Here is a 24616-nt window from a genome sequence, read left to right on the forward strand (position 1 = left end):
TCTCGGACAGCCCCTCCTGGGAGATCGGGCCCTCAGTGTGTCCCGGAGTGGAATCAACTTGGGCGATGCTATTCTTGCCGGGACCCACTCTGGTATTGCCTGGAGAAGCCTCTGGACAGAGGAGCCTGGCGGGCTACAGTCCATGGGGTTGCAGAGAGTCGGGCACGACTGAAGCGGCTTAGCGCGCATGCCCGCATTCTTGCCGGGATAGGAGAAACGCTGTGATCGTTGCTTCGTCTTCTCTCCTGAGATCCGTGCGCTCCGCTGTCTTCCTGCAGCGCCATCCCTGTCAGGCCGCCTGGGGCCTGGTCCAGCACTCTCTCTGAATTAATAAGGAAAGTCACCTGGAAAATTTAAGCCATCTGTTTGAGTTAATTGAAAATCTCGTTTAGTCCATTTGGTGATGCTGTTTCCGCAGGCTTGATTAGCTTCAAGGACAGTGAAAAATTAGCCTCCATCAGGGCTGCCGGGACGCGGGCCTCGAGGCCTCTGCTCTGCAGCTTCCCGAGCTCAACGCGGCAATGCTTTCCCGGCACCCCGTAACCTGCGGTGTGTTCATGTCGAGCTTTCTCATCTCCTTCCCCATCACAGTCTTGGGATTTTTCAGTGTGAGCGCAGATCTGTCAGAAATCACGCAGTAAATGTGAGCAGCCGTTTAGCAAGCATTTATTATTTGCGTCCATTAGGCTGAGAATTTAGTGTGAATGAAATATGGAGGTTATTATGCAGAGGAGGGATTGGCCTTGAAGGAAGCATTACAACAAGTGGAAGGCTGCAGGCGTGAGAGGGGCTGTGCTGAGAACAGAGCCTGGACGCGGTGCCCTCACTGCCCCCACCAAGTCTGAGGCTTTCTCTCCCTGGCATTCAGGGCCTGGGGACCCTTTGCAGTGGGGGCTGCCTTCTGCATCACAGAGACTTCAGGCACATCCCTGCCCTCCCCACTGGATGCCAGCATGACCATCGAAGACGCCCCAGGACAAGACTGAGAACCACTGGTTCCGAGTGAAGGTTCACAAGCCGCCGCCTGGGTCTAGATCCCGGTTCTGTGCTCCGGGGCGAGTTCCCCTTCTCCTGCCTCGTTCCGGTTCCCCCCTGCAAGAGGGGGGTGCATGTGAACAATCGAGGGCTCACTCTTGTGGGTGTCGTGAGGATTAGACAGAGCACGCAGCACAGGCTGGTTCTCCCGTCTCGTGCCCTGAGTCCTGCCTGCTGGCCACTGGCACTCCGCCCTGCCCTCAGAACTTCAGGTCCATTTCTAACTGCCGGTCCAACATCTCCCCTTCAACTGGTCAGGTTGTGATTCTCAGAGGAGGTAAATGAGCAGGTGTCAGAGGTTTTATTTGACTCACTAATTAACCAGTGGGGCATTAGAACCAGTCCAGGGACAGTTGAGAAGCTCGGTGTGTGTGGACAGTCTGACAAGAAATATAAGGTCAAGCTTGAGGGTTACAGATCCCCCAGGGCCCTGACTGTAACCTTGGGGCTCTCTGAACCACCAGACAGAAATCCATGTGAGATGTCCACCCCAGCAGGGCTGCCCAGGCCATCGCAAGGCAAGCCAGGCATTGCACAGGAAGATACTCCACGACCTCACTTGCTCTTTGCAGGTTTCAAATAAATCCTCTATCTCTCTCTAAATGATATCCTAAACTGGGCTTTCCCGGTGGCCCAGAAGTGAAGAACCCACCTGCCAGTGCAGGAGACGCAGATTGGATCCCTGGGTCAGGAAGATCCCCTGGAGGAGGGCATGGCAACCCACTCCAGTATTCTTGCCTGGAGAATCCCCATGGACAGAGGAGCCTGGTGGGCTACAGTCCAGGGGGTCACAAAGAGTCGGACACAACTGAAGTGACTGACCACACACACACATGTGACGCTCGAAGCTCAAGCTTCAGTTCTGGGCAGGGCCCGGCACGTGGTGCGAGCTGGGCTTGCTGAATGGGCAAATTAGGTTTAAAATTAGCCAATAAAGTCCTGTTTCAATAGGAGCCTTGTAGATATGGATTTCTTTGGTTGTCCTGGAAGCAAAACTTGACAGATACTTGGCCCTTGCTGACGTTCTGCCTTCTCAGTACAGGACGCTGTAGAGACCACCATTTACCCGTCCTGGGCTTGCAGCTGGGATCCTCACAGCAAGACAGATTAACAAGAGGGAAGCACAGTTTATTCATACATGCCCTGCACATAGCATGGGAAAACAACTCAAAGCAGCTCAAAGCATCGGTTCCCAGTGCAGCCTTTGCAGCATCGTCCACCGGAAGCAGTAAACTCAGAGAGAGTTACCAGAACAAGGAAGCAGGTGCAGGGTTCCCAGGGCAGCAGCTGCAGGTGGCACATGAACCAGAGGGCCCCGTGGGGAAGATGGGCCCTCAGGCTCCCCGGTGCATCTCTGGGCCAGTGAGAGTCTGCCTCCAGGAAGAGGAAACTATTTCCCGCCGTGAGGCAGAAACAGGGGGGCTTTGCTGGGTTTGCTCCTTCCTAATTGTCTTCAGCTCAAAATAACTGTCTTGTCAAAAAGGCATATTTTGGGGTGACCTAGTCTGGTCTCCTTCAACACTGCTGCTGCTGCTGTTGCTAAATCACTTCAGTCATGTCCGACTCTGTGTGACCCCATAGACGGCAGCCCACCAGGCTCCCCCGTCCCTGGGATTCTCCAGGCAAGAACACTGGAGTGGGTCGCCATTTCCTTCTCCAATGCATGAAAGTGAAAAGTGAAAGGGAAGTCGCTCAGTCGTGTCCGACTCTTCGAGACCCCATGGACCTCAGCCCACCAGGCTCCTCCGTCCATGGGATTTTCCAGGCAAGAGCACTGGAGTGGGCGCCATTGCCTTCTCCACCTTCAACACTAGAGTCACTAAATCTAAAGAAGGTAAAAGGAAGACGCTTTGTGGAGGGATGGGAAAAGGAAGGAAACCTATGTAATGCCCTCAACAATCTAGGCAAGGATAGACAAAGAAAGAAATATATAATAGTCAAAAGTTAAGTACCACCAGATAGACATCAGTTCTGTCCAGAATTTTGCTGAAAGACTGAGAAATCCGGGGAGGAAGAGGGGTGGACACAGGCAGGATTTGGCCACTTGGGGACACAGACGGAGATCGTATGGACCCAGGAGGAGCGTGCAAGGCGGCTCCTGGGTCATGTGTGGCCTGGTCTGGTTGGGTGTTGTTTTCACGCTTGTCCTTCCCTCTGCCCTTCTCTCAGGAGCCAGGGTGTGTGTCTCACAGACGTGACTGGGTCCCCCGGGGCCTCACACAGCCCCGCCGTGAGCCCCCCTCTACTGCTCCACAGAGGCAGGGCCGAGAACCCAGAGGTTACAGGCAGGGTCTGCAGCTTCCCTGGTGGTACTAGTGGTAAAGAATCTGCCTGCCCATGCAGGAGACGCAGGAGACGCGGGTTCCATCCCTGGGTCGGGGAGATCCCCTGGAGCCGGGACTGGCACCCACTGCAGGATTCTTGTCTGGAGAATCCCATGGACAGAGGAGCCTGGCGGGCTGCAGCCCATGGCGTCGCAAAGAGTCGGACACGACTGTGCACACAGCTAACTCCACACAGAGCCTGAAAGGTGCCCTGGGACTCAAGCCAGGCAGGACCACCCGTCCCCCCACGCGGCCTCCACAGGGAGATGCAGAGAGTCCCGAAAGGCCAGGGGCCACTTCCTGCAGACAGGTCAGGGCCCTTCGAGAGGAAGCAAACGTTTCCGTGTCAGTCGGCTCCCCTTCATCCCGCGCACCCCCACTCTCTGCTGTGGCTCCTCAGCCAGCCTAGCTCCCCTGCAGGGTTCTCGGGCAGGGGAGGGGTGGCTGACTTCCAGGCTCCCCAGTCCTTGCCCTGGCAGAACACCTACTGCCTTCCTCGTCTGCCAGGCGCTCTGGCGGGCCCATGACGGCCCCTGCATCAGAGACCGGGGTCCAGGCGCCATGGCAGCTCCAATTCAGTAGCCACGTGCAGGGGGGCGGGCACGGGTGATGAGCGCCAGGGAGGGCGAGGCAGCCCCGTGCTCACACAGCGTGCTCACACAGCCGAGCAGAGCCGGGGCCTCCACGGGAAAGGGTTCCCCACAGAGAACCGGGAATGGGGATGAGGCACGGGGCCCAGGGGTGGGCGCCCCTTGTTACTCGGGGCACAGTGATCCTCGCCTCTCCAGGAAGTGCGCCTGCGGCAGGGCCCGCGGTTTCCGAAGTTTCACGCGGAAGCCCGGCTGCGCTGATGAAAGGAGCGCCGCTGCTACTTTCCTTGCGGGTCTGTTGAGCTGGGTGTTGAATGAAGGCGCAGCAGAGCCCCGACGCGGTCATTGTGAACTGGCGTCGAGCTCCGCTGATGTGTGTGTGTGTGTGTGTGTGTGTGTGTGTGTGTGTGTGTGTGTCTCCTCCTGCAGACATGCCATTCAGACGCCGTCCAGCCGGTGGCTAGGGTGCCCGTCCTGCGTCCGGTGGCCGCGGGGCTGATCACGGAGCCTGAGAAGGGAGGCTAGTGCCCTGTGCCTGACGCTCTTGGGCCAGGCGGGCTCTCCCCGCCCCCACCTCTCGCTTCTGTTGCGTCTCGTCCCTTTGTTCGCCTTACGGTCCAGCACCAGGACCTAGATCTGCCTCGCGCGGGGCTAGCCGTCCTCGGTCAAGTGCAGGAGCTCTCATTTACTTGTTCTTGTCCGTTTCACTCTCTGCCCCCTGCCCGGCCCCCACCCCTTCAGTTCAGTTCAGTTCAGTTCACTTCAGTCCTTCAGTCGTGTCCCACTCTTTGCGACCCCATGAGTCGCAGCACGCCAGGCCTCCCTGCCCATCACCAACTGCTGGAGTTCACTCAGATTCAGATTCTCATCCTCGGTCGTCCCCTTCTCCTCCTGCCCACAATCCCTCCCAGCATCAGAGTCTTTTCCAATGAGTCAACTCTTCGCATGAGGTGGCCAAAGTATTGGAGTTTCAGCTTTAGCATCATTCCTTCCAAAGAAATCCCAGGGCTGATCTCCTTCAGAATGGACTGGTTGGATCTCCTTGCAGTCCAAGGGACTCTCAAGAGTCTTCTCCAACACCACAGTTCGAAAGCATCAATTCTTCGGCATTCAGCCTTCTTCACAGTCCAACTCTCACATCCATCCATGACCACAGGATAAACCATAGCCTTGACTAGACGGATCTTAGTTGGCAAAGTAATATCTCTGCTTTTGAATATGCTGTCTAGGTTGGTCATAACTTTTCTTCCAAGGAGTAAGCGTCTTTTAATTTCATGGCTGCAGTCACCATCTGCAGTGATTTTGGAGCCCAAAAAAATAAAGTCTGACACTGTTTCCACTGTTTCCCCATCTATTTGCCATGAAGTGATGGGACCAGATGCCATGATCTTCGTTTTCTGAATGCTGAGCTTTAAGCCAACTTTTTCACTCTCCTCTTTCACTTTCATCAAGAGGCTTTTTAGTTCCTCTTCACTTTCTGCCATAAGGGTGGTGTCATCTGCATATCTGAGGTTATTGATATTTCTCCCAGCAATCTTGATTCCAGCTTGTGCTTCTTCCAGCCCAGCGTTTCTCATGATGTACTCTGCATAGAAGTTAAATAAGCAGGGTGTCAATATACAGCCTTGACGTACTCCTTTTCCTATTTGGAACCAGTCTGTTGTTCCATGTCCAGTTCTAACTGTTGCTTTCTGACCTGCATACAGATTTCTCAAGAGCCCTTTAAAACGCCGGAAATGTGCTTTGAGCAGCCTCTCTCCCGTCAGTGCTGGTAAAACATGCGGCGGTGTGCGTGCTTGCCTTACGTACATAGCGCTGGGATATAGATACAGACGCGCACGTGCAGACGTGTGTTGCCTGTGTGGGCGCCTGCCGCCTCTTTTTCTTCTCGGAACTCTGTAAAGACCTAGCACACAGGTGTGTGTGCGGCTCACTGCTTCCAGCTGTGCACGTTCCCCGGGGGCTGGCACTCTCAGGGCATCCCCCCGCCCCACCCCCACCCCCGCCACCCGCTGCCTCCAGGCTCCTCCTGCGCCCTCTCCACCTGTGATGCGCCCCCTTCCAACCTCGAGAGGAAGTGCTGCTTCCTTCTGCCCGGTTAGTGGGAAGTGTGGGCTCCCTGGGAGACTGGCACACTGGATCCGGAGCAAGCCTTTATAAGGATCAGAAGTCATCAGAGCAACGGAAACATAACAGAAAAACAGGGCCTTCATTCCTGAGGACCTGATGCCACCCCCATCAACAATTAACCACCACCTCCTCTCTGGTGGCTCAGCTGGTAAAGAATCCGCCTGCAATGCGGGAGACCTGGGTTCGATCCCTGGGTTGGGAAGATCCCCTGGAGAAAGGAAAAGCTACCCACTCCAGTATTCTGGCCTGGAGAATCCCAGGGGCTGCATCGTCCATGGGGTCGCAAAGAGTGGGACACCACGGAGCGAGTTTCACGTTTCTATTTTCACCCCCACCCCCACTCCCACCATCAACACCCCCACCAGGACCTCTGCCTCTGCCGTCATCATCGTCACCTCGAGCTCCTCCTCCAACACCTGCTCTTTCACCACCATCATCACCACCACCTGACTTGCCGATTTTTGCTTTTTAATTAGGGGTAGAAGCGAGGCTCCAACACAAGATTCCTGACCCCTGACCGCCGTGTGTGTCCTTGTTCCAGAGCTCTCACATCTGCCGGGTTTCACTTGGTGCCTGACCTCTCAGGTGGCACACACAGGACCATTTCTGTAACTCTCCCCTATCTGGTTTTCTCCACTGGGGGTGTGGCTTGGGTTTGGGGGGGTTTTAAGCCTCCTCAGGTGATTTGGAAGTGTGAGCAAGGCAGGAAAGCCCTTCTTGGGAGCAGTTTTTCACCTGGAAAGGAAGGTCTGTGTCATTTTCCTTTTTTTTTTTTTTTGTAATTTCATTTCTTTCTCTGTTTGGGCCATGCTGGGTCTCCGTTGCTGGGCAGGCTTTCTCTAGTTGTTGCGGGTTGTGACACACAGGCTTGTCGTCGTGGTCCTTATCCTGTTGCAGAGCGTCAGCTCTAGGCACAGGGGCTTCAGGAGCTGCAGCATGCCAGCTCAGTAGTCGCAGCTCCCAGGCACTGGAGCGCAGGCTCAGGAATCATAGCGCCCAGGCTTAGTTGCTCTGAGGCACGGGGGATCTTCCTGGACCTGGGGTCGAACCCGCATCCCCTGCATTGCAAGTGGATTCTTTACCGCTGAGCTATCAGGAAAGCCCCGTGTCATTTTCAAATCAAAGATGCTGCCCCACCACCTCCATCCCTGAACCTGCCATCCTACTAACATATTTCTAATCTTCTGTCTTTATATGAATGACTGTAGGAAGGCACGTGTTTCATCTGAATTTGATTTCCAACTTGATTCAAAGGTGTTTGGGGGATGAATTAGAAATGCATAACGCTGTCTAATGCCTGCAGAGTGAGACCTCGCTCCGTTTGCCTCATGTATTAAGTAGTGAACTGGCCAGACATTCACATGACTTCATCTCAGGGAGCCGTTCAAGGGGCTTTGCACAGCCAGACAGCTGTTGTGTTTGTGGTATCAGAGTGGGGTGTGGTTTTGTTACCCATGAGGGCAAGAAGCTCTTCATGGCGACTACAGAAATATGGAAGGTCCAGTCTGGAGAGATGCCACTTCTTCATTCTACGGATGCTTTGGAAAGGGGGTTCTCAATGTTACTGTTGATCACAGGTTTCCAGGTTCTCATCCATCAAAATGTCTCATGCTTTAGAATCCTGGGAATCTGGTCGTGGATGTCCAGAAAGATAAACTTCTGGTGAAGAACACGTGTTCTCCATGGTTGTGGTTTGTGTTTAAGGGGAAGCGAGATCATTCTGAAGACCCTGTCCCTAGATATGCAGGGACTGAGTCTTGTTTGGCAGATTTCAGCAGAGCAGAATAGCCTGTGCTCTCCTCCTCATCTTAGCAGCCAGCCCTGCAGTGCGGCCAGTACTTCAGATGGAAAGGAAAGCTCACGTGGTCTCTTCCTATGTTGAAAGCAAAATTCTGGGGCCTCCCTGGTGGCTTTGTGGTAAAGAATCTGCCTGCCAGCGCAGGAGACACGGGTTCGATGCCTGGTCCGGGAAGATCCCATGTGCCGGGGAGCATCAGAGCCTGCGTGTGAGAGCCGCGAGTGCGGAGCCTGTGCCCTGGAGCCTGCGAGTCAGAACTGTGAGTGTGTGCACTGCAGCTCCTGAAGTCCCTGGAGCCCGTGCTCTGCAACGAGAAGACGCTGCAGTGAGAAGCCCGTGTATCCCAACTAGAGCGCAGCCCCCATGCGTGACAACTGAAGAAAGCCGTGCGGCAGCGAAGACTCAGCACAGACAGAAACAAAGAAACAGACTTATTTTTAAAAAGTTAAATTACGGAAGTCTACATCAGATAGCCACTTGTCTTACCGTCGCATCCTCATATCTTGCAAAGTGCAGTCCGCCTGCAGATATTTTTGTGCAATTAAGAGGCTGCTCCCAGGGCTCAGGTGTGGAGCCGTATACTTGATCACAGCAGCATTTGTTATTTGATGTCGTTTCCGTTTGTTCAGTGATGCTTTCTGTTACCATCTTCCTTGTTTTAAAACTGTCCTCTCAAAGTATTTTTCGCTCCAGCCTCACGCAGGGGCCGACCCTCACTGGAAACGCCAGCATCAGTCGCAGGCCCCTGATTTCGCTGGATCAGCAGGCCTTTCGCCCCCGCCCCCGGCCTTCGCTGCCGCATGACTGTCAGAACCTCCACCAGTACTCGCAATACCGAGAAGCGACATGGCACATTAGTCCCTGCGCGGGAGACACTGCTCTATTAATATTTTACGGGAAACAAATGGACTAATAAAAAATTCATACACTGCTCGGCAGGAGGGGTCGCTGTGTTTTGACTTGAAGGCCCATCTGGCTGGAGATTTGTGAGGAGGCTGTGGAATTTTCTCGGCCAAGCTGTGCTGTTTCAGCGACTCCAGCTCCCACATGGTTCCTCCCATCAGGGCAGTCCTCACCCTGTACTGAAATTTGGGGGTTCTCTGTCTCCCCACAAATAGGGAGCTCCCCTACAACCAGGCTTTGGGCCTCTGCATGCCAGCATCTGGAACCGTGTCCACACTGAGCCCTAAGTAAATGCTCTTTGAATGAATGACAGTATTTATGGGCAGATAAAGTGCTTTAGAATAAAGAAAACCAGTGGCATTTCTCCCAGGAACTTTTGCATCCTGCTAATCATTTGGTTTCATGTTCTTTTTAAAACACAATTTGTCCAGCCCTTGAAGCATGATTTTCTGTTTTCTGTGATTATCAAAATGCTTCTGTGTCTCACTGCATCTCGACATTGGATCGACTCTGGTGTCTCTCACAGCCCAGCTCCATCTCACGTTCTTAGGTTCAGTTCAGTTCAATTCAGTCACTCAGTCATGTCCAGCTATTTGCAACCCCATGGACTGCAGCACGCCAGGCCTCCCTGTCCATCACCAACTCTGGAGCTTACTCAGACTCATGTCCATTGAGTCAGTGATGCCATCCAACCATCTCATCCTCTGACATCCCCTTCTCCTCCCACCTTCAATCTTTCCCAACATCAAGGTCTTTTCCAATGAGTCAGTTCTTCCCATCAGGTGGCCAAAGTGTTGGAGTTTCAGCTTCAGCATCAGGCCTTCTAATGAATATTCAGGACTGATTTCCTTTAGGATGGACTGGTTGGATCCCCTTGCAGTCCAAGGAACTCTCAAGAGTCTTCTCCAACACCACAGTTCGAAAGCATCAATTCTTCGGTGCTCAGGTTTCTTTATGGTCCAACTCTCACATCCATACATGACTACTGGAAAAACCATAGCTTTGACTAGAGAGACCTTTGTTGGCAAAGTAATGTCTCTGCTTTTTAATATGCTATCTATGTTGGTCATAACCTTTCTTCCAAGAAGCAAGTGTCTTTTAATTTCATGGCTGCAGTCACCATCTGCAGTGATTTTGGAGCCCCCCAAAAATAAAGTCTGTCAGTGTTTCCATTGTTTCCCCATCTATTTGCCATGTAGTGATGGGACCAGATCCCGTGATGTTAGTGTTCTGAATGTTGAGTTTTAAGCTAGCTTTTTCACTCTCCTCTTTCACTTTCATCAAGAGGCTCTTTGGTTCTTCTTTGCTTTCTGCCATAAGATGATGTCATCTGCGTATCTGAGGTTATTCGTATTTCTCCCAGCAGTCTTGATGCCAGCTTGTGCTTCATCCAGCCCAGCGTTTCTCATGATGTACTCTGCATAAAAGTTAAATAAGCAAGGTGACAATATGCAGCCTTGACGTACTCCTTTTCCTATTTGGAAGCAGTGTGTTGTTCCACGTCCAGTTCTAACTGTTGCTTCCTGACCTGCATATAGGTTTCTCAAGAGGCAGGTCAGGTGGTCTGGTGTTCCCATCTCTTTCAGAACTTTCCACAGTTCAAATGCTATTTTCTCCTCTCCTTGAACTGTGACCAGGTTTCTCTTTATGCCTTAGGACCTTATCTGCCTACCAGTTCACTTATTAACTGAGAGAACGTCTAGGGAGAGCGGAAGTAGAGGCAGAGACGATCATATGGAGCCCGGATGCATCACCAGCTGGTCTGCCCACCAGAATCACTTGGCTCACTTAGTTTGGTGGATCCCCAAATGGGGCACCAGTTAGACCAGTTAGGTGCCTCAGCCCCACCCAGAGTCTCAGATTCAGTTTGTGTTTCCAACACTCCCCAGGTGCTGCTGGTCTGGAGGCCCCCACCTGAGGACCACTGACTCTGGGCATTAAACGCAGGGGGCAGAGACTGCTTCTCCTCCAGGGCCCAGGGTCAGCAGTCTGCTCTGGCCATCTCTCTCTGGACAGGCCCCGCCTCCCCGAGTGCAGGGGGCAACAGCGGGTACTGCAGGCCACCCTCGGGGCCCAGGAGACGGCCCCCCATCTCCACCCACACCCATGCTTCTTGCAGGTGTCAGTATGTGTACACGTGCGTGCTCAGTCGTGTCCGACTCTTTGCGACCCAATGGACTGAATCCAGCCAGGCTCCTCTGTCCATGGGATTCTCCAGGCAAGAATACTAGAGTGCGTTGCCATTTCCTTCTCCAGGGGATCTTCCCGACCCAGGGATCAAATCTGCGACTCTCGCATCTCCTGCATTGGCAGGCAGATTCTTTACCACTGAGCCACCCGGAAGCCCATCTGTGTGTGTGTGTGTGTGTGTGTGTGTGAGTAGGTGAATATATATGTGTGAAAGCGAAAGTCACTCAGTTGTGTCCAACTCTTTGCAACCCCTTGGACTATACAGCCCATGGAATTCTCCAGGCCACAATACTGGACGGGGTAGCCTTTCCCATCCCCAGGGGATCTTCCTGACCCAGGAATCAAACCAGTGTCTCCTGCATTGCAAGCGGATTCTTTACCAACTGAGCTGTCAGGGAAGCCCTATATATAGTATATATGCATTTTATTTTCTCTGCTGGTTACCTTTATAAGCTGAAACAGTACTCTTACAAGTTTCTCTCGTATCACATTAACTGCAGGCAAGAATTTTTAACAACCCACTTGGTAAAATGGATCTGAAAGTCCTGCCCTTTCCTACAGGTCCATTCTCTGCCCCTCCCACCTAGAAAATTCTGTCTTTTTAATATTTTTATATCTCTGAAGTTGATGCCATTTGTGTTCTTCCCCGAACCCAAACTTTCCTTATTTATCTGTAGGCTGATTCTGAAAGACTACAGTCAATAAACAGCATAACTTTATCATAAGTAATCGTCTGTCTTGGTAGTGCTGAGTAGCACCCTATGACTGTGTCTCTTTTTTGTTCAGCTTTTTGTTTTTCCCTGAGTTTTAAATTGCCTTTGTTTTTATTTGAGCTATTTTATCTTATCACACCCTCACCATTTTCCCCCAGATTCTAGCAGGTATCCCGTTGCTCTGCCTCCTTCCCCACTTGCATCCCTGCAAGACCGCTCCACCACCCCAACGCTAGTCCGGGCTCATTGTTCTTTTTCACGTCGGCCCTGTGCCACCCGGGGTGACCCCCTCACTGCTCTCCACGTTGGCCTCACATCACCTTCTTTCTTGATTCACTTCCACTTTCGTCTGGAGTACACCCTCCAGGTGCTTTCCTAAGAAAGAACTATGGGAGGCAAACTTTCTGAGTTCTGCAATATTTTAAACGTCTCTCTCACGTCTGTTGAAAAGCTTAGTTGTATGTAGGATTGCAGTTTGAAAACCACTGTCCCTCATTTTGGGGCTATAATTCCATCTCATGTCCAGTGTTGCTTCTGACAAACCTGATGTCAGTCTGACCGTCATTCCTCTGCGAATTATGTCTTCCCCCCACCCCCCTCCCCGAAGGATATTTGGATGAACTCACTTGTCTAAATGTGGGTCAGGTTTCTCTGTTTTCTTTTGCACCGTCTGTCTCATCCAGACACTCCCAGATGGCACTCCTGTTCAGCCACATGTCCCAACCCCATACTGACTGCACTCAACCTCCAGGTCCCCACATTCTCTCTGGGGTTGACTCTGCAGGTGTTTCAATCTGCTGCTGCTTCAACCAGCCTCATCCCTCAAGACGCTTACGTCTGAAATGTGGTGAAACCGTTCCTGTAATCTTCATGTGAGTGTATACCTGCTTTATTCCTTCATTATCATCGTGACTGTGTTTCTGGGGAGAGAAGACAGAAATAAATGTGATGGATCCATCAACTTAAATTGGAAACTTCCAGTTATCCTTAATAACCTTCTTCCTATTTAAAAAATCATCTCTGCGTTATAGGAAATAATAATCACTTGCCATCTCACTACCCACAGGTAACTGTTCTGAGTATTTTGATAAATTTTCCTGATGTTTTTATCTAGAAATGCACACTTGTTCTTTATTTGCTCATTTTTTTAAATAATCATTTTCCCAGCACCATTTATTGTTATCAGTCTTCCTTTCCCCACTGATTTGGGATGACAGTTTAATATTATTAAATGTTAAATTCTTAGATAAACTATTCTGTTCTAGTATAAACCCTTGTGACTTAAGGCTGCCCATCATGATGGATCTACTGAGGGTTATATCAGTTACAAAGTCTATAGCTACTCTGTATCATTAGCAATAAATCCCTTCTCATCAGTCTTCCTCTGAACTATCTTCTCATTGTCATCCATTTCTTCTTATATGTGAACGTTAGTATTATTGTATTAGCTGCCCCCTCTCAAAAAAAGAAGTTCATTGGTCTTTCTGTTAGAAATAAGTTCATTTCTTTAAAATGTATTAAGTATTGACCATAGGTGGAGCACTGCCCTCATGGAGCTCGAATACTGTCAGTTCAAGCATCCCCAGACTGATAATTATTTTGAAAGTTTCTTATGTTTAGTTTTCTATTCCAGGGAGGTAGCATGTTTGTGTCTTAAATATAAGATTCATCATCTGTGATGGCTGCTATCTTTGTTTCTAATCTTTCTAGATTTACTAAATGTTTGTAATTCTATGAAATAGTCACCCAGTGTTTATTTTATATCATTTTATCACTTAATAATTACTTCTGATATGTGCATTCAAATTTATCTTCAGATTGGTAGTAGTTTAGGACTGGCTGTGAATGGATTGGTGTCAGACACGATCTTCCTACACGTGAAGCTTTTCATTTTAAGCCTTTAGTTTTGAATAGTTTTTAAAAAGGGGTATATTCAAGTAGAAGACATGCTTTAAACAAGAAGATACGGGTTGAGGTATTAAATACCATTAGGCTTAAAACACCTTTGCTGACAAAGGTCCTTCTAGTCAAAGCTATGGTTTTTCCAGTAGTCACATATAGATGTGAGAGTTCAGTTCAGTTCAGTCACTCAGTTGTGTCCGACTCTTTGTGACCCCATGGAACTGCAGCACGCCAGGCTTCCCTCTCCTTCACCAACTTCCAGAGCTTGCTCAAACTCATGTCCATTGAGTCGGTGATGCCATCCAACCATCTCATCCTCTGTTGTCCCCTTCTCCTCCTGCCTTCAATCCTTTCCAGCATCAGGGTCTTTTCCAGTGAGTCAGTTCTTCACATCAGGTGGCCAAAGTATTGGAGCTTCAGCTTCAGCATCAGGCCTTCCAATGAATATTCAGGACTGATCTCCTTTAGGATGGACTGATTTGATCTCCTTGCAGTCCAAGGGACTCTCAGGAGTCTTCTCCAACACCACAGCTCAAAACCATCAATTCTTTGGCACGTAGCCTTCTTTATGGTCCAGCTCTCACATCCATTCATGACCACTGGAAAAACCGTAGCTTTGACTAGATGCACCTTTGTCAGCAAAGTAATGTCTCTGGTTTTTAATCTGCTGTCTAGGTTTGTGATAGCTTTTCTTCCAAGGAGTAAGCGTCTTTTAATTTCATGGCTGCAGTCACCATCTGCAGTGATTTTGGAGCCCAGAAAAATAAAGTCTGTCACTGCTTCCATTGTTTCCGCATCTATTTGCCATGAAGTGATGGGACAGGATGCCATGATCTTCGCTTTTTGAATGTTGACTTTTAAGCCAGCTTTTTCACTCTCCTCTTTCACTTTCATCAAGAGGCTCTTTAGTTCCTCTTCACTTTCTGCCATTAGGGTGGTGTCATCTGCATTTCTGAGGTTATTGATATTTCTCCCAGCAACCTTGATTCCAGCTTGTGCTTCTTCCAGCCCAGCGTTTCTCATGATGTACTCTGCATAGAAGTTAAATAAGCAGGATGACAACATTGACATACTCCTTTCTCAATTTGGAACCAGTCTGTTGTTCTGTGTCCGATTCTAATTGTTGCTTCTTTACCTGCATACAGATTTCTCAGGAGGCAGGTAAGATGGTCTGGTATTCGCATCTCTTGAAGAATTTTGCACAGTTTGTTGTGATCCAGACAGTCAGAGATGTGTCAAAGATGCAGATGGTGACTGCAGCCATGAGATTAAAAGATGCTTGCCCCTTGGAAGGAAAGCTATTAGCAACCTGCTGTTGCTGCTGCTAAGTCACTTCGGTTGTGTCCAACTCTGGGCAACCCCATAGACAGCAGCCCACCAGGCTCCCCCATCCCTGGGATTCTCCAGGCAAGAACACTGGAGTAGGTTGGCATTTCCTTCTCCAGTGCATGAAAGTGAAAAGTGAAAGTGAAGTCACTCAGTCATGTCCTACTCTTAGCGACCCCATGGACTGCAGCCTACTAGGCTCCTCCATCCATGGGATTTTCCAGGCAAGAGTACTGGAGTGGGGTGCCATTGCCTTCTCTGATGAGCAACTTATATACCATATTAAAAAGCACAGACTTTACTTTGCCAACAAAGGTCCATCTAGTCAAAGCTATGGTTTTTCCAATAGTCATGTATGGATGTGAGAGTTGGACTATAAAGAAAGCTGAGAGCCGAAGAATTGATGCTTTTGAACTGTGGTGTTGGAGAAGACTCTTGAGAGTCCCTTGGACTGCAAGGGGATCCAACCAGTCCATCCTAAAGAAAATCAGTCCTGAATATTCATTGGAAGGCCTGATGCTGAAGCTGAAACTCCAATACTTTGGCCACCTGGTGCGAAGAGCCGACTCATTAGAGAAGGCCCTGATGCTGGGAAAAATTGAAAGCAGGAGGAGAAGGGGATGACAGAGGATGAGATGGTTGGGTGGCATCACCGACTCAATGGACATGAGTTTGAGCAAACTCTGGGAGTTGGTGATGGACAGGGAGGCCTGGAGTGCTGCGGTCCATGGGGTCGCAGAGAGTTGGACACGACTGAGCGGCTGCACAAGAACAGACTTAAAATAGCTGAGAAATCTGAGATCAGCATAAATCTGTATCTTTTCTCAAGACTTATTTCCTTGTTCCTGGATTGTTGTGGGATTTCTTTTCCTGTAGACTTCTAAGATTCGATGAGAATATTGTTAGGCATTTTGTTAATTTCCCTGGGATTGGAAAACCCTTTGCTCTGCGTGCTCACGTCTGCACTATGCAGGAGTCTTGTGGTGCCTTCAGCTTTTGCATCTCTTCCCATCACTCCAGTTCGTCGGTGAGAAGCACTTAGATTCTCAGAGGTGAGGACCATCTGCTGTCTTCCATCTCTCCCCTGCAGGGACCCCTTCCTCTGCCTTCTGGGGGAGCTTCCCAAATTTTCTTCCATTTTCATTTTCTCATTTTCAATTCCAGTTTCCTTACAGTTGCCTCATCTCACCTCTTTGGTTGCACTTCTAAATAGCAAACCTCTGCAGCCTGTCTCTGTGACCTTCCATCACACCTCAACAGGAATGCCTGCATCAAACAGGTCCAAAAACCAGGCCCTTCGGTCGCCGGGCTCGCTGCAATGTCTGTCCAACAGGTACCAGAGCTCATTTATGGTGTAACTGGAAATTCAAAGTGTTCTGTGTGCAGCACGGGCTGGCACAGACCTGAGTGGCTTTTTAAGGAGCAAAGCTGAGTACATGTTTCCTGGCTGCAAAGATCCAGGCAGACTGTGAGATCCTATTGTTACAAACACAGCTCCCAGCCTTGAGGCAGTGACACAACAGCAAAGCGGCAGCCGTGGAAGCTGCCAGAAAGACACGTGACTGTCAGAGCTGGAGCCGCCAGAGGGCGGGGTGGGAAAGTGGGTCCCGTGAACAAACACGCAGGCCCAGGTCCCCGGAGCCCGAGGGCTTGAGGAGCGGATGGTCACAGGAGCAGCGGCATTTCAGAAACTCACAGAACCCGAGACGGTGGGAAAGCAAGAGCTGGGCCGTGCTGAGCGACTCTCCACCGTGTCCACAGCAAATTTCCGGGGACTGTGCGGGGGTGGGGGGGGGGGGGTCCCGGGGCCGTTCTCTGCCCCGCGGGAGCTGATCCCCTGGCTCAGGGCCTCCCTGCCGTGTTCGTTGTGTGCTCTCGGCTTTGGTTGAATAACAGCTGTGACTAACGGTCCTGAGAAGTGGGGGACCCAGCGATTTAATCCCCTGACTAGCTGAAGGCCGTGTCAGCGCGCCGGGTTGTTTCGATCCTTCTGCCGACAGTAATTACTGAGCGTACCGGGTCTCCTTCCAGCTCGCAGGCATCGTCCCGCAAACGCACAGCGTTTTAGCGATAAGGGATCTTGTCAGACGTGGAGTCATCATTCTGAACACGAGATCTCATTACAGATAGACTCGGGCGGGCGGAGGGATGTGTTTTTGTGAAGTTGCTTATTTGTTTTTCTTTTTTTGTCATGTCCTTCTAACTCATCAATGTACATTTTTCGTAAAAATCCTGATGGGGGGGGGGGGGGGGGGGCGGGGCGCGGGCGGCTTTGGGAAACTGAATTAAATACCCAGGGGCTGAGTACAGAATGGCCCAGAACAGTCTGGGGTTTTCAGGTTTGGGTAAAAGCAGGTGCGTGACAGCTCAGATATCAGATCAAGTCCACCACGTGCCCAGAGCCGAGGCACCCGTTTCCCTAAATAGAGCGAGAATGGCCCTGGGGACTTGGGGACTGGAGCACCGCGGCTCCCTCCCTCGGGGGCCGGGGGGGGGCGGGGGACAGGTGTACCCCAGGAGCCCTTCCCGGCTCAGACGTCCTGGCCGCTTTCCCCACGTGGCGCTGAGTGTCCCCGTGGCAGGAAAGCCGGGCAGCAGGCAGCACCGGCCGCAGACTTACAGAACCCGGCGGGGCGGCTGGGAGGTGCCAGTGCAGGAGCGCAGCTCGGGGGCAGCTCGGAGAGAAGCGCACCGCTCCCTCGCTGCGGGCGCTGGCTCGGGTCCCACCGGCCGCCCCGGGGGCTCCCTCCCGCATCTCTGCACTGTGCCACCCAGAGCCCGGGGCCCTCAGCGCCGCCCTCTGTTGCAGGGAGTACTACATCACCATGGTCAAGTGGGCCACCAGCACCAAGGTCGCCGTGAACTGGCTGAGCCGGGCGCAGAACGTGTCCATCCTCACCCTCTGCGATGCCACCACGGGGGTCTGCACCAAGGTAGGGGGGCCGGGCAGGCCGGCGGGCGCTTCCCGGGCGTCAGGGTCACGTGGGAGAGAGGGAGAGAGAGACACACACACACACAGAGGGAGAGAGACACACAGAGACACAGAGAGAGAGACACACACACACAGAGACACACACATACAGAGACACAGAGAGAGACAGAGACACAGAGAGGGAGAGACACACACACACAGAGACACACACAGACACAGAGAGAGACACACACACAGACACAGAGAGACACACACAGAGACACAGAGAGAGAGACACACACAGAGACACAGAGACACACACAGAGAGACACACACAGAGACACAGAGACACACACAGAGAGAGAGACACACACAGAGACACAGAGAGACACACACAGACACAGAGAGACACACACAGACACAGAGAGAGAGACACACACAGACACAGAGAGACACACACAGACAGAGAGAGAGACACACACAGACACAGAGAGAGAGACACACACAGACACAGAGAGAGAGACACACACAGACACAGAGAGAGAGACACACACAGAGACACAGAGAGACACACACAGACACAGAGAGACACACACAGACACAGAGAGAGAGACACACACAGAGACACACACATACAGAGACACAGAGAGACAAGGACACAGAGAGGGAGAGACACACACACAGAGACACACACAGACACAGAGAGAGAGACACACACAGACACAGAGAGACACACACAGACACAGAGAGAGAGACACACACAGACACAGAGAGACACACACACACTGAGACAGACACACAGAGGAAGAAACACATACAGAGACACACACACAGACACAGAGAGACACAGAGAGAGAGACAGAGACACACACACACACAGATACAGAGAGAGACACACACAGAGAGAGACACACACACTGACACAGCCACACACACAGAGGAAGAAACACATACAGAGAGAGCCACATACACACAGAGATACGCAGGGAGACACACACAGAGGAAGAAGCGCACACACAGAGACACACACATTGAGACAGACACACACACACAGGGAGACACCCACACACACTGAGAGACACACACACACAGAGGAAGAAACACACACAGACACACATGCAGGCTGAGCGCTGGCTGGTCCAGGCTCGCTGGCCTCCGTTTTGCTGCCGCCTGGTGGCTGACTTGAGAACTGCTACAGACTCAGGGCTCCTCCGCGCGGACGCCAGGTCCCAGAAGGGACCGTTCCGTTCCCCTCGCCCCCGGCCACTCCATGCAGGGGCCTGCTCCCCGTGCTCCACTTGGCGCTGGAGAGGGGAGTGGCCCGGCCTGCGTTCCCAGGGCCCAGCGCTGCACCCACGCCTGCCCCCTTCAGCGTCGGCGCCCCCAGCCCGGCCAGAGCCAGCCAGTCCCCTGGGCAGTCAGCCTCCTGTCTGCAAGTCACCGCCGTGTTCCTGCGGCCCCAGGCTGGCTCAGTGGGCGGTTGGAGGAGGCGAAGGAAGGAGCCCAAAGAGGAATGAAAATGTAAATACGCAGGCCGGGCTCCCCTGAGGATCGAGGAGTGACCCACAGCCAGACTTCCCTGGCCCTGGACTGCGTCCTCCACGCTCCCTGAGCCCCGAGAAACGTCTACTCAACCCAGGCTCATCTCTCGGAAACCCTTTTTCGGTCCTAAACTTTTATTTTTATTTTTTGGGGGGCCCTAAATTTTTATTTCCCCACTGGGGAGGCGACGGGCTTGCAAAGCAGCCATGTTGTGACTTGGGAGATGCCCCCAAACAGCCTGACCCCGCAGCCCAAGGACGGTCCCAGGGAGCTGTGGCTGGGACCGGCGTCCTCCGCAGGCTGGTGACTTACTTTGTCTGTGATCCAGTCTGGAGCAGGTTCCGGGCTGCTCCGATGAGCTTCCTGAGGGGACGGGAGGGAGGAGCGGGCGTGGCTCGTGCCCCGGGGCCCTGGGGCCTGTGCCCCTGGCCCTGTGGGGTCCGCGGTGGCAGTCCTGCTGCCCGCGGTCAGAGTCTGCAGGTGAAGAGCAGAGCGGCCCCGGGACAGGCCACGGCGCGCGCCGCTGAGCAGCTGCTCCCGGTGCGGTGGGTTTGGTCGTCTCTCTTTCTGTTTCTCCACACAGTTCTCAGGTTGACTGTTCAGCTGTGGTCTAAGTCCCGAGGGTTACTCCGACTTGTGAACTGGAAATTTGACACATGTCCACACACACACACAGACACACAAACACACACACGGAGGCACTTGAGACTTGCCTTTAAATGGGCCCGTGCCTGGTCAGGGGCGACTGTCTAACGGGCCCGTGCCTGTCAGGGGTGACCGCCGAATGGCAGTCCTGCAGAGGAGTCTCACCCCGGCTGTCTGTCCTCATGGCCGGGAGAGTAATGTCTTCCCCGCTCGAGGACACGCGCGCTCCGCTCTGAGCCGCGGCGCCAGACGAGGCAGAGAGCAGCCAGCCTCCTCCCGAGCCTGTGCGGCCCCTGCGGAGGGAGCCAGACTGCTTCTGCACCACCGATCAGAGACCCGAGATGTGCACAGACGCCTTCCTCTAACGCTCTTATTTCGTTTCAGAAACACGAGGATGAAAGTGAAGCCTGGCTGCACAGACAGGTAACTATTCCGTGTGTAAATCCCACACTCGCCGTCCCCAACAGCCACCAAGTCCTCCTTCCCCAGGTGTTACAACATGGCTTCTGACATTAAACCCTACAGGAAGCTCCAGGAACACACACACGCGCGCGCGAGGTTCCGTGGGGTGGTAGGGCCGCGCAGCACCCCTCGTCCCCCGCCCCGGGAGGCCCAGCAGGGCTGGAGAGCCGTGGGCTCTGTGGGAGGGGCTGCAAGAGCCTGCCAGGGCCCTGTGGGGTTCTCAGGTCTCAGGGTGTCCCTCCAGTGTACCGCGGACGAGTCCCCCTCCTGTGTACCGAGGACGAGCCACACGAGTTGCCTGGATTTAACCTGTGCTTAGTCGGTCAGTCATGTCCAACTCTTTGCAACCCCATGGACCATAGCTTGCCAGGCTCCTCTGTCCCTGGGACTCTCCAGGCAAGCATCCGGGAGTGGGATGTCGTCTCCTCCTTCAGGGAATCTTCCGAACCCAGGGATCGAACCTGCATCTCCTGCACTGGCAGGCACGTTCTTTACTACTGAGCCACCTGGGAGGCCCACCTTGGTGAAAGAAAATGAAACATGGCTGATGTCCCTGATTTTCTCAGCCTGGTTCAAAGAAGCCTCCTTCAAGCGGGGGGGACTCCGGACAGGTCCGCTGAGTCTTCCCTGGATTTCTGTCCCCGACTCAGCTAAGAGATGCAAGTGAAGCAGGCCTGAGGAACTGGAGGCTATCGGATGAGATCTGTAGTCAATCACCCCAACAAAAAAGTTCAACTCCCACAAAAAATAAAACCCTCGCACTGGTGCTTTCTTGCTTCGGTTACTTTTTTCTCGTTGCACAGCCTGACGTTAGAAAGCACACGTGGAAGGTTTTGGAAGCTCACTTCCTTCTCGTCCTACCGAATGGGATGAAAATCGTCTGAAAATTCTATCAAACTGGATCTGAGTCTCAGGATGACGGTGGGGCCGGCAGAGGCGCGCCTCTCTATTGACAGGGTAGAGTCCGTTCGTGGAGAATGACTGAAGCTGGGCTGTCCACAGTGGCTCTCCAGGGACATCCCAGGAGCTCCATGCGCCCGTGTGACCTGCGGAGTCAGCGCCTGGCCTCGCCTCTGTCAGTTATCTCGGGAGGGCAGCGGCCTCATCGAAGGAGCGATGCTTTTGGCGATGCTTTCGAGACACCCGTGTCCTGCCCTGGGCCCGCCTGACGCAGAAGCGGACCACTCGTGTAGCCGCTTGCTTCCTGTGTCCAACTTTGAATGCCAGGTCCCCGCTAGGAAATACCCATCATGAGACTGTGCTCGGGCGTCAGAAAGTACTCGCTGGGGAGCTGAGGAGTTCTTGAGTGCCGCCTGGACCAATAATGCGAGCGCAAGCCCCAGACGTAATGTTACGACATGCCTCTTAAAATCACACAAAATGCCCAAGTGGTTGAAGTGAAAGAGTCGGAGAAGAAATTCATTATCTGCGTGAAGTCATCTGTTCCACTAGTATGAGATCGTGCCAGACACCTTGCTTTGTGGATCTCAAAAACTCACGTCCACCGCTTCCACTTGCTTCACGGCTGAATGCGCCCCCGGGTGGACAAAGCACGCTTTGCTCTTCGGTGGCGGCATCCTGCCCTGCGGCTGGTGTGGGTCATGCTGCGGAGGGCACAGCGCCGAGTGACAGGGGCCGCCCGCCATGTGACTCCAGGTCCCTGAGATGCCCAGGATGACAGAGTCAGGAAGCGGGAGGCTGCGTGGGGGCTGCAGCGGTTGCCGAGCTGGAGGCGGAGGAGCAGCTAGTGGATTCCGGGCTCCCCCCACCCCCACGAGGAGAAGGAAACCCACCAGGGCGTGCGCCACATCGCGAGCGCGCCCGAAGCTGCGGAGGGCTTGCTTCTACGAACATGTTTTCGTTTGTGTCATCCTCGACTTTGTAAGGAATGAGTCTGCTGGAGTAGCAGTCTCCATGATGTCTCAGTGAAGACAGGGAGAGGATGTCTGGGTCCCAAAGTGGGGAACGTGGTGGTGTCCTAGACTGTGTGCCTGGGGCGTGGAAGGGCTCGGCCATCGCAGTTCATGTCTGAGCCGGAGGAGGGGGGATGGACTTAACTGAAGCGGGGTGCAGTTTGTCTCCTCATGGGCAGAGCGCTGTAGGGAAGCCAGGGTCAGATGGTCCCCTTCTCACCCCTGCCTTCCCAGTTCAATCCCTGGCTCGGGAAGATCCCCTGGAGGAGGAAATGGCAACCCACTCCAGTGTTCTTGCCTGGGAAGTCCCATGGACAGAGGAGCCCGGCGGGCTGCAGTCCCTGGAGTCGCAGAGTCGGACTGAAGCACACTCCTGGTCAAAAGTCATTGCACTTTCCCACTAAAGATACGTCTGCTGCGTGAGAAACCAGGTCTCAGCAAGGCTCAAAGTCTGGTCTCCCCCCTTCCTGCCGAGGAATGTTCCCAGGATGGATGTGAAGATGACATGGCAATGCATGGGACCTTCTCAGTGTAAAAGCAAGGCTTCAGGCCAGGATTAATTATTTATTACATTTACTCATAGTAATTTTCTCTGCCAAAAGTGCAGACAGTCCCCCCCCCACCCCCCGCCCAGAAAACGGATGCAGTATTGTGGTATCCATCCTGCGGTTGGCAAATAAAAGTGCCTGTAAAAAGCCAGATTTACTGCTGGGTTTTTCCGTCACCTCTATTTTTAAATACCATGCTTCCAACTCTAAATAGAAAAATAAATATTTGCAGATTAGAGGTTTCATTTTACTGCAAATGTTCATGAAGATTAAATGTCACTTTAATCACATGTTGGCTTATTTCTCTGGGCATATCACATTTGCATGTGTTCATTCACCGTGGGGAAATGAGTTCTCCTCCTGCCAGCTGGGGTTTATTTACCATTTGTTCCCCTCCGCCTCAGCGTGGATCTCCTCAAATCAGAAAATGTATGTTGCGGCCGACTAATTGGAAACCTTCAAGCTGCAGCTTCACAGAGGCTGCGGTGTCGCCCCCCAAAGCGAAATCCCTTTCTGCCCGTCCAGGCGACCGCCATCCTGAGGGGGTGTGGCTGGGCACTGAGCGGGACTCCTCAGCTTTTAGGGTGGGGGGCAAACCAAGATGCAGGCACACGCTCCAGGTGCTGGCTTTGAGTCCAGCCTGGAATTATCCCCCAGGGAAAACTGGGAATGCTGTTTTTGTCTCCAGGGGAAAGAGACAGTGCGTTTGTGCGTAGTTGTGTCCGACTGTTTGCAACGCCATGCACTGTGGCCCTCCAGGCTCTTCTGCCCGTGGAATTTCCCAGGCAGGAATACTGGAGTGGGTTGCCATTCCCTCCTCCAGGGGATCTTCCCGACCCAGGGCTAGAACCCGAGTCTCCTGAATTAGCAGGCAGATTCTATACCTCTGAGTCCCCTGAGAAGCCAGCAGTGACAGAGGATCCAGGCAAATACGTGCCTCCTACCGAATGGGCATGGGGAATGCCCCACTCCTTCGACAGCGGCTGAGAAGCACAATGAGACCCAGAGAACACTGTGCTCCCTCCCACGTCGTAGCACACACGGGCGCTGTCCTTGTTTGCTGGGCTTTTTTCCTTTCTTTTTTCTTGTCTCCATGGTGGGCTATTCAGTATGAGGTGGATTTTATTGAATAAAAGGTCAAAGGATGGAAAGAATAGAATCCATTTTTAGGCAAGATCAGGTTTGTGCTCCTTCAGAATTATGATCGTTAACTCCTTGGATGATAGAAACAAACTTTTTTACAAAACAGAAATAGACTCACAGACATAGAAAACAAATTTATGTTTATCGAAGGGGGTGGAGATAAGTTAGGAGTTTGGGATTAACATATACATCCTTCTGTATATAAAATAACAAAGACCTCCAATACTTTAGCCACCTGATGCGAAGAGCTGACTCATTTAAAAAGACCCTGATGCTGGGAAAGATTGAGGGCAGGAGGAGACGGGGACGACAGAGGATGAGATGGTTGGATGGCATCACCGACTCAATGGACATGAGTTTGAGTAAGCTCTGGGAGTTGGTGATGGACAGGGAGGCCTGGCGTGCTGCAGTCCATGGGGTCGCAAAGAGTTGGACACGCCTGAGTGACTGAAGTGAACTGAACAGCAGAAGTACCTATGTTCACTGTCCTGTAATAAAACCTATAATAGAAGAGAAGCTGAAATATATATATGTGTGTACA

The 24616-nt window shown here is 52.4% G+C and overlaps 1 protein-coding gene across 1 annotated transcript in view; it reads left to right on the forward strand.

The window, feature by feature from the left end:
* The window catches only part of DPP6 (dipeptidyl peptidase like 6), a 795167-nt gene that overhangs the window by 705611 nt on the left and 64940 nt on the right, over positions 1–24616 (forward strand). Inside the window, exons 11-12 of the mRNA XM_052638993.1 lie at positions 17721–17844; positions 20394–20432. Of these exons, the coding sequence (XP_052494953.1) occupies positions 17721–17844; positions 20394–20432 (163 nt within the window). The remainder of the gene's footprint in view (positions 1–17720; positions 17845–20393; positions 20433–24616) is intronic.

This window comes from Budorcas taxicolor, chromosome 4 (assembly GCF_023091745.1).
Source record: "Budorcas taxicolor isolate Tak-1 chromosome 4, Takin1.1, whole genome shotgun sequence".
Taxonomy (NCBI): domain Eukaryota; kingdom Metazoa; phylum Chordata; class Mammalia; order Artiodactyla; family Bovidae; genus Budorcas; species Budorcas taxicolor.